This window comes from Labrus bergylta, chromosome 17 (genome assembly GCF_963930695.1).
Source record: "Labrus bergylta chromosome 17, fLabBer1.1, whole genome shotgun sequence".
NCBI classification, from domain to species: Eukaryota; Metazoa; Chordata; class Actinopteri; order Labriformes; family Labridae; genus Labrus; species Labrus bergylta.
Window position 1 is genome coordinate 26,868,264 of NC_089211.1, and position 12,033 is coordinate 26,880,296.

Here is a 12,033-nt window from a genome sequence, read left to right on the forward strand (position 1 = left end):
GCAGCTCTGCGTCAGACCAGTCCACAACATCAGACTGGGACCAGCAGCTCTGCGTCAGACCAGTCCACAACATCAGACTGGGACCAGCAGCTCTGCGTCAGACCAGTCCACAACATCAGACTGGGACCAGCAGCTCTGCGTCAGTCCGAGCGAGCGCACACGATGAAGCAACAACTGGACGTGTTTGCCAGAAGAACTTAGAAGAGTTATTTCCATTTCAAGTGGTTATTTAGAGGGCCATTATTTACTTAACATTTGTAAGAGGTGGTGAAGTAATACAGCTGGCAAACATCAGACACTCGTAAATAATCTGAGGTGACGGAGAAACATGGAGGTTTGAGAGGACGGGAGAGAAGAAGAAGATGATGACACGTCTTCGACTCGATTGATTCACTTTACTATGAAATACTTTTCTAGCCGTATTAAATGTGCAGCTCCCTGTGCTCTATTTCTACTGTTGATCAAACTGAAAACTTTTAGATTGTCATTAAAGTTTTATACAGAAATGGATGTTTGTACGAGGAAAAATCTTCAGAACTTTAATTGTCTTCTACATCCAGAAATGATCTTCTGCTGATCCGGGTCGGGTCGCGGCAGCAGCAGCATGCTACACAAGTCGCCCCAGACGTCGCTCTCCCCAGCAACGACCCTCCGATTCCCAACCCAAGTCCCTACAGACTGAGCTACTACCGGCCCAAATCTTGAGGAGAACTGTAAAAAACTAAAAAAAACAGCTTTAAAGGAGCAGTATGTAACTCTGACCCCTAGTGTTTAAAATGGGTACTGCAGTCTAAATTCTAAACATCATAGAGAGCTGTCTCCCCCCCCCCCCTCTAGAGTGGATGCTCACTCAGGTCACCATGTGGTGGACTCTGAAGCTTCAGTGTTTATCCAGCTCTGCATGGGTCTGTAAACCTTTCTGTGTTCTAACCTCTCTCCATTTTTCAAAAGCATCTCCAATATTGATCCTAGTTTGAGCACGTTTCTGCTCGTGGAGCTTATTAGAAACATGCAGAGGCTTTTTAGGTCGGGTACAATCACTTCTATCTGAACCACTTCTCTTGACCGCTTCCATCACTGCAACACCTGTTGACCTGATAACTGCTCTCATATCTGACAAACTGAGGGGCGTCCAAAACGTGTGTGTGGGCGTGTCTTAAAAGTGCCTACCTTCTCTGGTCCAAACAAATCCAGAGCATTCAGGAGAATCTAAAGTTAGAAGGAGGACATACTGGCTGCTGCATTGTTGTCACTGTGCTCATGTGACTGAGATTATTGTACAACAAGCTGTGTCAGTTTGAGAATGAGCTTTAACATTAAATCAGAGGATCCATTAATAGGAAACTTTTGTAAGAACATTTAAACCAAATGTTGGAATGAGTCTCACATATGTCTTATTGGAGCCGACAGTAAAAAGAGTTAGCTGCCTCCAAACACGCTCATGTTTGGTATGCTAACACCTCAGGTAACACCTGTGGGCTCTTCTGGTGTTCTGTAGCGGTGAACAGGAGCTGCGATTAGAGGGGAATGAGCAGGCATTAGACGCAGGCCTCTCATTATGACTCATAACTTTATGACAGATGAATTACTGCCTGCTTTTATATGTTGCAAGAGAAACACCCAGAGCACTTCTGTAAATCCTCTGTTCCTCGCTCCCCTTTTTTTTTGTTTTTAAACAGAAGCATCGATTCATTTCCCCTCTGCTGCAACCAACAGACGCACTCGGCTTTCCATTCTGTCAGAAGTGCCATGGCAACGGAGGTTTGTGTCTCCGTCATGAGGGAGTGTGTTCACATGGTCGACCCCTGAACACAGATCATTCATGTTGCTTCACACCGTCAGGACGCTCCACTCCCCAAACTCCACCACATATAATCTGAACAGAGCACATTCATTCAGAGGGATTTCCATTATTGAGTAATATCAGCACTTTTGGAGTTACTGCAGAAGATTTCTTCAACTGACAACCAGCTGTGATGTCTGACCATCGTCCTTAAAGTTGTTGTTTTGTCTCTGACAGGCTCAGATTCTTAGGGCGCACTCACACTAGTTAAAGTTACCCCATACCGTACTGAATTCACACCGCTCCAGGACTAACCGGGCCTGAGCCTGGTTACCTCTTGTACATAACGTCGTAATACAACACATGCATGACTTTATGTTATTATGAAGCGCTCTCAGTTTACAAGACAGGGGGACTCGTAAATAAAAAAGGGAGGCGCAGTCGAGTCCCTTTCAAAACATCAGAGAACAAATCAAAGAATATGTCAGCTACTTTACTGACTTTACTTATTTTGAGTCATGTTAGTCAGATACAGACAGAACACTCCAGGGTTTCTCCAGAATTTCATTTCATTTATTTATTTAAAGGACAGTGCACATTAATCTACAGTTCTGTAAATGTGCCGGTGTTGGCCAGCAGGCTAATTTTCAACTGTAGTCCTTTGGCAAGATGTTAAGCTAGGCACAGGGTGGCACACACAGCAACAGATATCAACAGTATAACATGAAGAATGAAGGCTGTCCACGTTATGTATCTGTGCTTGTGCTCGTTCATTAAACTGTACCGAACTGAAGCACACCTCTACCAAGCGAGCCAGGGCCGAGGAAGTGTACAAGGCTGAAGTACGGAAAGGAGCATGCACACTGGTCAAAGGAGCTGGACTCTAACATGCTTGGGCACGGTACGGATTGCTTTGTGTGAGTGTTCCCTAACTGGACTCTTCTCCTCTGTCGCCCCCCGGTGGTGGAACAAACTTCCCACCTCCATTCGCTCTGCAGAGTCCCTCTGCTCCTTTAAGAAAAAGCTAAAGACCCAGCTCTTGATGAACACCGACGACCTTCATGATGATGATAATGATGATGATGATATGGATGAATATGATGCTGATGAGAACTCTCTAGAACAGCTGTCGATGTTGTGCTTGCCTCTGGTCACTTCCTGTAACCCCTCTGGTCACTTCCTGTAACCCCTCTGGTCACTTCCTGTAACCCCTCTGGTCACTTCCTGTCAGCACCTGTGTGTCCGATCAGAATTAAAGCTGTTTGTTTACACTCCCTGACGTTGTTTCCTCCTCTCTCTCTCTCTCCTTGCTTGTGTTGTTCTTACTCTCTGATGTTCGTCACTTTGGATACAATTGCTGATACATGAATTGTAGTCTCAGCTGAGTCACCAAGAACTTTGTTTGCAAATAACCTGGGAAGAAGTTGTCTATTTTTTTTTTCCAATAAAAATTTACGATGAGAAGAATAACTGAAATATTCCAAAAGAGCCACAGCTGGGATAATTAGAGTTAAAAGACGCATAATTATGACACAAGGGATGAATTAAAAAAAACAAGATCTGTTTTCGGTTAGCTGTGAGGACGAGCTGTAAAGACTCGTTGATTTATGAGCTGCTGATTATTCGAAGAGGGAGAAAATCCCATCAGAACAAGAAGAAGACGTTGTTTTAAAAAAGCTGTCCACAGATGTAGAGCACATGGTTGTGTCTGGGTCAGTTGGAAGGAGTTTCTGGAATAACATCAGCAGCTGAAGGTGAGAAATGACTCCGGTTTCACACTCGATTCATCACTTCCTCCACTCAGGGAGGGAATAAAAACATGTTTTTCTCCAGAGCTTTAAAACATCAGAGGTGGATTAAAGAGGACGAGGTGACGTTGAAATCTCCTGCACAGGCAGCGGCTGACGTCATGAGACCATCAACACCTCGGAAAGATGACTTAAGACGTCAACGCTTCGCTCACGTTTTAGAGATAATCCTGCACAGTCAAAACATCGGACCACATTCTTTAATTAACCGTCTGACCCGAGGGGAAACGTGCATAAACAAACTTCATCTGTGTGACACTGATACTCTGAGAAGCTTCACTCACAGAGATGTCCTTCTGAACCGTCTCATACGCCAGTGTGACGGTGGAGCCGCGGTCGGGTGGAGACGGCGTCAGGCTGAAGCTGTACGTGGTCGAGGTTTCTGTCTCTGTCAGAGCCTTCTCTAGGTCCTGGATGTAGCGCTCCCTCTGCATCTCCAGCTCCTCCGCCTCCTCGCACACGGCCACCTCACTTACTGCAGAGAGAATCAGAAAGTCTGAATGAAGGGGCGCTGGTGGTGCAGTGGTTAGTGCACGCGCCCCATGTACGGAGACTGTAGTCTACCAAGCAGGCGGCCCAGGTTCAAATCCAGCCTGTGGCTCCTTTCCCGCTTGTCATCCCACACTCTCTCTCTCTTATTTCTGACTCTATCTACTGTCCTGGCTCTCAATTAAAAGGCCAAAAAAATGATTAAAAAAGAAAGTCTGAATGAAAACATTTTAAAACACACGAGCCGCTCTCTGGAGAAAGGCTTTGTCTCCCCCCATTTGGGTCAAAAACAAAGAGCACAACGTCCTGCTTTGTATTAAATAAAATATTAAGAGCACACTGAGCAGTGAAACAGCGTGTTAAAAATGTTTAAATCTACTAAAATGAAAGAGAAATACAACGAAGTATACATGTTTTGACTGACAACCTTCTAATTATTGTGCAACTGGAATGTCCACCCCATCATGCCCCCACTCCTTTTGTAAGTCTGTGTGTGTCTCTTTATCTCTTGTCCTGTCTATTGTCTGTATGCTTGTCTGTATTCTTATGCTTCTTCTGGACTTTTATTATTATTTTATTTTTCATTAGTTTCTTTTGTTTTACAGTTCGCATGTGGGGTTTTGGTACGTTCTTTCCCACACCACTAATGTTCACACTCATTTCTGTATCTACCTACTGTGGATGTTTTTGTTCAAATGTGCTGTTGTGCCATCTAATTGCAATTTGAACATGCAGCCAAGAAAAATCAATAAAAATAATTTTGAAAGAGAAATACAACGAAGAGTACAGGTTTGTAACATCACCTGAGAAAATCTGACTGTTGAAGGTCAAACTCATAAATCTTCCACGGAGAGGAACTGTCCGAGCAGCTATACAAAGGTCAACAACCGTACACCCTTAAATCTTTCCAGGTGAGGAGAAAGGCGTGTGTGTGTGTGTGTGTGTGTGTGTGTGTGTGTGTGTTGTCAGACAGGTGAGGTGGTCCAGGTACCAGGTGAACATAAATCTGTCGTGTTAAATGACGTTGAAGAGTTGTGAGGTCATGCTGGGTGGCATTTTTTTTTACCGTCTCCTCTCCAGGCATCCTGTCCGTCAGTCAGCAGCAACTGGAAGCCTGAACCTAAGCCCCGCCCCCTCCAGTTCACGCGCAGGAAGTAGGAGGAGTCAGGCTCCGAGGGGATGGAGACTTCCCGCACCGACACGTGCATTCCTGCAGATAAACACACAACACAACATGGAGTCAGAGATCTGCTCTGAGATCATTTATACACTTATTCTGATAAATAGAGATGCTAGTGGTGTAGTCAGGACCACGCTAACCGAGACCAGGACATACCCGAGACCAGAGCGCTCAGAGACTAGACCAAGACATTTAGGGGTCAAGACCAAGACCATAAATATCTCTGAAAAATCTTCATCTTGTGTGTCACAACAACAACGGGAAGGTTGCGGCCGTAACCGGGGGATAAAAATTAAACTACGTTTGGGGCGCTGGTGGCTCAGTGGTTAGTGTGCGTGTCCCATTTATGGAGGCTTTGGTCGGCCCAGGTTCCAATCCAACCTGTGGCTCCTTTCCCGCATGTCATTCCTCTCTCTCTCTCTCTCTCTCTCTCTCTCTCTCTCTCTCTCTCTCTCTCTCTCTCTCTCTCTCTCTCTCTCTCTCTCTCTCTCTCTCTCTCTCTCTCTCTCTCTCTCTCTCTCTCTCTCTCCCTGATTTCCAGCTCTATCCACTGGCCTATCTCTACAATAAAGTCACAAAAGCCCAAAAATAAATCTTAAAAAAAAAAAAAAAAAAAATTAAACTACAATTAATTGAAGTTATTAGTTCTTTAAGAAAGAGGCGTTTTCCTTCCAATCTCAGTAATGACGAGGAAAAATAGCCGCTCAGTGGTGGTCTTGACCGGTCTTGAATTAAAATCCGGAGTCCGTCCAGTCTGAGACCGAGAACTTCAAAAAGTGGTCTTGAGATAAGTCTTGAGGCCAAGACTGATTACCAGTACTACAACACCAATAAGAGGTATGAGAGGTACTGATTTACCTTTTGTCACTTATTCTATCGACCTGGTTTTACAGGATTCATAAACCCAAACTCAAACTCTGTATTCGGCTCTAGTATCTCTCAATTTATCTCCAAAACTTGGAAAGCCTCGGTTCTCATTTATATTCCACAATAACTACAGTCTTGTCTGAATTAAAAGCAGGGTTGGTGATTTTCGAAAACTAGCAAGATTTTGAAAGTAGCGTTCCCCCTGTGCTCCCGCCAAAGCCACGCCCCTCACTTGCATGCACAAGCGGCGCCGTTGGTCCAGAAGCAGCTCATCGCTTTGAGTGTGGGCTCATGCTAGCAAGAGGTAGAGAACGAGCAGGGAGAGAGGGAGGCGCAATTTTTTTTAAATGTAAAGAGAATCGGTCCCAGCACTGAACCTTGTGGCACTCCATGATTAAGAAGATGCAGACGATCATCTTAAGAGTATCTGAGGTCTAAAGAGTGAGGGTAAGATAGTTACAGCTTTAAGAATCTGCCTAATGAGATATTAAATAGATTTGTATAATTTTTTACGTAAATTTGAAGTTATTCAGAAAGTCGAGCTCACGCCGTTGATTTAAAATAAAACAGAGAAATCTTAACACAGCAGCTCGTCATCACTTTGAGCCGGTTGAGGTGACTGACCTGTCAGTCAGAGGAGGAGGAGGAGGTTTCTCAGACCTGGTGGAGATCTGACTAAACACCTGCAGCTGTTCTTGCATCATTTTCCCTGGCATGTGTCACAGCCTGATGTTCATGTGCCATGGAAACACTCCACCCTCTGCTCAGCGAGGCCTCGAACGCTCCTGAAAACAGCCGCCAACAGAAGGAGGTTTCACGGCTATTTTAACACGCTGTGGATTATCTGTCAGCAGCCCGTGCAGGGGGCTACACTATTGTTTCATAAAGAGAATTGAAGACATATTTGAGGTCTGACGGGGGGGGGGGGGGGGGGTAGATCTGTAAACCATCAGAGACCTCATAAGGCCTGGCCTGGAGAAACCTTAAAACCCCCCCAGGAGACAAAACACACAAGGCCTGCCTGTTGTTAGCCGCTTCACAGCTGGACCAGGACCCAGAGAGATGTAGCATTCAATTATAAAAAACCCCTTCAAAATAATCTGATACACTGATTACAGCTCCCCCAAACAGTAGTTACATAATCACCGTTTAGAAACTGCGCACAGAGCTGCAGTAAGACGGACACGCTGTGAATACAAGGAGTCTTTTGATTCCCTCTTCACACCAACAACACTAAAGAAAAGGTGCATTATTAACGACGATGCATGATGCTAACGTAAACATGCCTCGTTACAGGACTAGCTACTTAAACACTCTGCTCATACCTGCTAATCGTCATTATTAATCATTTCCTACAAAGTGATCATGGCAGCAGCCCACAGTTTTTTTTGGTATTCAAAAACACCTTTGCAACATGTCTCCTTTTTTCTCGTCCTGTGTGCATCATTTAGCTTGTTGTACGTGTCGGCTAGATTAACTCTCACAGCTGAGTCAGATATTTACAAGAGATGCATCGATTGGGAGAATCAGGCCAGATACCGATGTACGAAATAACAATTTAGCCGATTGCCAATGTCAATGTCAGACTCCCACAATGCAACATTTTCTCTCATGTTTGACGAAACAAGTCAGAGTTTGTCCAACAGGTGACTTCATCTCTTGATTGATTTGGCACAGAAGATAAACATCGCCTACTGACATCAGCTCATGCCACATTATTTGCTGATGTGACGATGTCTGTCAACAGTGCCGATATTAGCTGATGCCGAACAGTTATGGTAAATGGGTAACGATAGCGTTTTTCCTAGTCTTCCAACTACGCAAAGCGCTTTTACACTGCATGTCACACCAACCAATTCCCACCCTTTCACACACTGATGGTAGTGATCGCTGTGTAGTATCATCCATCAGAAGTAACTAATCCATTCATACACCACCACTGAAGCAGCGGGAGCAATTCAGGTTAAGTGTCTTGCCCAAGGACACATAGGACATGTTGCCCAGCTGGGGATTGAACCCTCAACCTTCCGGTTGAGAGGCCAGTTGCATCGCTGCATCTCTCTCACTTAACTTGCTTAACTTTCTTATCATGCTAAAGTTTTGTGACGTCTGGAAAACAACATAAATAATATTTCACATTTTAGAATTTGCATCTTTTGCAGCCTTGATTTCAGAGGACGATGATTCTATTTAATCACAAAGAACAACCTAAAAATAATAACCGTAAGGTATTCATGATGTATTCACTTCACTGAAATATGCACAGAGCTCACGGTGGAATGAGAGTTATGTTATTGTAAAACACGGGTTTTCCTTTACTGCCGTTTGGTCGTGTAATGACCAAAGTGAAAATGACGAGTCCACCTCCATGCAAACGTGTCATCACAGCTCTGTAAGCACAGTAATGCACTAATACACAACCTCTCATTATGTGTAAGTACAGGCTGAGCACAGTACAGCAGAGAAACTCAAACCTCAGTTAGCCGATGCTAATGACCGACCATGGCGGCACAACAGCAGCTCCATCCTTAACAACATCCTTTAACGCCACCTGCTTCAACGCTAAATACTGTATACGCACGGACGGAGCAACTCCTCATTTAAGAACGAGATGCTGCAAAGAGTCATCTCCAGCATTTCAAGAATCTGCACCTCAGAGAGAACTTCAAACATAATTGGGTGGAGTTTAAATTCAACAAATAAAGTGTAGAGAGAGATGTTATGTGATTGGCTAATTTAATTTTTAACTTTTGATCCAGTTTTGGGGAGGAGAGCATTTGGGATAACCTGCAGCAAAGGGTAAGAACGGATTTGAATGAGACAGTAGATATTACTGTCAACCGTCTGTCCCTGCAGGGGGCGCTGGAGTCCCATCAATGGCGTCCCCCGTCTGTCCCTGCAGGGGGCGCTGGAGTCCCATCGATGGCGTCCTCCGTCTGTTCCTGCAGGGGGCGCTGGAGTCCCATCGATGGCGGTCTCCGTGCTGGAAATGCTGTCTCAGTCTAACTTTCAGTCAACCTAACGACAGGCTGAGAGCTGGAGCTGAGGCGGGTTTTAAACCTCCTGACAAACCGTTACACCGCGCCCAGAGGAGAGAGTGAGAGAGTGAAAGAAAGAGTGAAAGAGTGAGCGAGTGAAAGAAAGAGTGAGAGAGTGGGAGTTAAAGAGTGAGAGAGTGAGAGTTAAAGAGTGAGAGAGTTAAAGAGTTAGAGAGTTAAAGAGTGAGAGAGTTAAAGAGTGAGAGAGTTAAAGAGTGAAAGAGTTAAAGAGAGAGAGTGAAAGAAAGAGTGAGAGAGTTAAAGAGTTAAAGAGTGAAAGAGTGAGAGAGTTAAAGAGTGAGAGAGTGAAAGAGTGAAAGAGTTAAAGAGTTAAAGAGTGAAAGAGTGAGAGAGTTAAAGAGTGAGAGAGTGAAAGAGTTAAAGAGTGAGAGAGTTAAAGAGTGAGAGAGTGAAAGAGTGAGAGTTAACGAGTGAAAGAGTGAGAGAGTTAAAGAGTGAGAGAGTGAAAGAGTTAAAGAGTGAGAGAGTGAAAGAGTGAGAGAGTTAACGAGTGAGAGAGTTAAAGAGTGAGAGAGTTAAAGAGTGAGAGAGTTAACGAGTGAGAGAGTTAAAGAGTGAAAGAGTGAGAGAGTTAAAGAGTTAGAGAGTTAAAGAGTGAGAGAGTTAAAGAGAGAGAGAGTGAAAGAAAGAGTGAGAGAGTTAAAGAGTGAAAGAGTGAGAGAGTTAAAGAGTGAGAGAGTGAAAGAGTTAAAGAGTGAGAGAGTTAAAGAGTGAGAGAGTGAAAGAGTGAGAGAGTTAACGAGTGAGAGAGTTAAAGAGTGAAAGAGTGAAAGAGTTAAAGAGAGAGAGTGAAAGAAAGAGTGAGAGAGTGAAAGAGTGAGAGAGTTAAAGAGTGAGAGAGTTAAAGAGTGAGAGTGTGAGAGTTAAAGAGTTAAAGAGTGAGAGAGTTAAAGAGTGAGAGAGTGAAAGAGTGAGAGAGTTAACGAGTGAGAGAGTTAAAGAGTGAAAGAGTGAAAGAGTTAAAGAGAGAGAGTGAAAGAAAGAGTGAGAGAGTTAAAGAGTGAGAGAGTGAAAGAGTGAGAGAGTTAACGAGTGAGAGAGTTAAAGAGTGAGAGAGTTAAAGAGTGAGAGAGTGAAAGAGTTAAAGAGTGAGAGAGTTAAAGAGTGAGTGTGAGAGTTAAAGAGTGAGAGAGTGAGAGTTAAAGAGTGAGAGTTAAAGAGTTAAAGAGTGATAGAGTTAAAGAGTGAGAGAGTTAAAGAGTGAGAGAGTTAAAGAGTTAAAGAGTGAGAGAGTTAAAGAGTGATAGAGTTAAAGAGTGATAGAGTTAAAGAGTGAGAGAGTTAAAGAGTGAGAGAGTTAAAGAGTGAGAGAGTGAGAGAGTGAGAGAGTGAGAGAGTTAAAGAGTGAGAGAGTTAAAGAGTGAGAGTTAAAGAGTGAGAGTTAAAGAGTGAGAGAGTTAAAGAGTGAGAGTTAAAGAGTGAGAGAGTTAAAGAGTGAGAGAGTGAAAGAGTTAAAGAGTGAGAGAGTTAAAGAGTGAGAGAGTGAAAGAGTGAGAGAGTGAAAGAGTGAAAGAGTGAGAGAGTGAAAGAGTGAAAGAGTGAGAGAGTGAAAGAGTGAAAGAGTGAGAGAGTTAAAGAGTTAAAGAGTGAGAGAGTGAGAGAGTTAAAGAGTGAGAGAGTGAGAGAGTGAAAGAGTTAAAGAGTGAGAGAGTGAGAGAGTGAAAGAGTTAAAGAGTGAGAGAGTGAAAGAGTTAAAGAGTGAGAGAGTGAAAGAGTTAAAGAGTGAGAGAGTGAAAGAGTTAAAGAGTGAGAGAGTGAGAGAGTTAAAGAGTGAGAGAGTGAGAGAGTGAAAGAGTTAAAGAGTGAGAGAGTGAAAGAGTTAAAGAGTGAGAGAGTGAGAGAGTTAAAGAGTGAGAGAGTGAGAGAGTGAAAGAGTTAAAGAGTGAGAGAGTGAAAGAGTTAAAGAGTGGGAGAGTTAAATAGTGAGAGAGTTAAAGAGTTAAAGAGTGAGAGAGTTAAAGAGTGAGAGAGTTAAAGAGTGAGAGAGTTAAAGAGTGAGAGAGTGAGAGTTAAAGAGTGAGAGTTAAAGAGTGAGAGAGTGAGAGAGTTAAAGAGTGAGAGAGTGAGAGTTAAAGAGTGAGAGTTAAAGAGTGAGAGAGTGAGAGAGTTAAAGAGTGAGAGAGTTAAAGAGTGAGAGAGTTCAGACACAGTCAGAGAGAAACTAACATTTATAGAGAAGAGACGAATTAATAATCAATGTACAAAAGAAATACCCCAAGATTAATCCATATCCTCATTATTAAACGCGTTTGGTTGGACTACAAAAACTACCATAAAAAGACTACAAACTGTATGAGGGGCTTGTTAGCTGACGTTAGCATTCCGGGTTAGCCTGTTTGTAAACAGAGAGGCTGACGCTAACAGGAGGTGAAATAGATTCATGTAAACATCAGAAACAACATGTCCGCTCTCTTATCGTACCTGTAGTTTCACCGTGACCGTCCCACGGAAAGTTTAACGGACTCAAATCTGACGTTTGATGTTTGACGACTCGGAGCTGAACCAGGGAAGTTATTGTTACGTCATCACCGAGCGACACAGCGCGCAGACTCAAACAGAGGCGGAGATTATATTATTAGTTTATTTGTTTAAATACTTTAAAAAGGTAAAATGAATGGATTTATTTATGTTGTAAAGGTAATTAATGAAGTTTATACTCTACATTTGTGCTCTGGCTTTGAATATATTAAACTCTAAACTCATAAAAATCAAGTTATTTATATCAAAGGCAAAAATAAATCCACATTTTAACAATCTATGAAATAAATATATAATTAACATGAATGCAGACCACCTGAGAGGAGCGGGACATACTGGTAGTGATTCATAATCTCATTATTAAAATGT

At 43.2% G+C, this 12,033-nt stretch overlaps 1 protein-coding gene across 1 annotated transcript in view; it reads right to left on the reverse strand.

Annotated features, from left to right (window-relative positions):
• Positions 1 to 11,726, reverse strand: part of LOC110003678 (DNA repair protein XRCC4) — a 22,583-nt gene extending 10,857 nt beyond the window's left edge. Inside the window, 3 exon segments of the mRNA XM_020659228.3 lie at positions 3,876 to 4,066; positions 5,147 to 5,290; positions 11,608 to 11,726. Coding sequence (XP_020514884.3) covers positions 3,876 to 4,066; positions 5,147 to 5,288 — 333 coding nt within the window. The 5' untranslated portion in view covers positions 5,289 to 5,290; positions 11,608 to 11,726.
• Between the last annotated feature and the right edge of the window lie 307 nt (positions 11,727 to 12,033).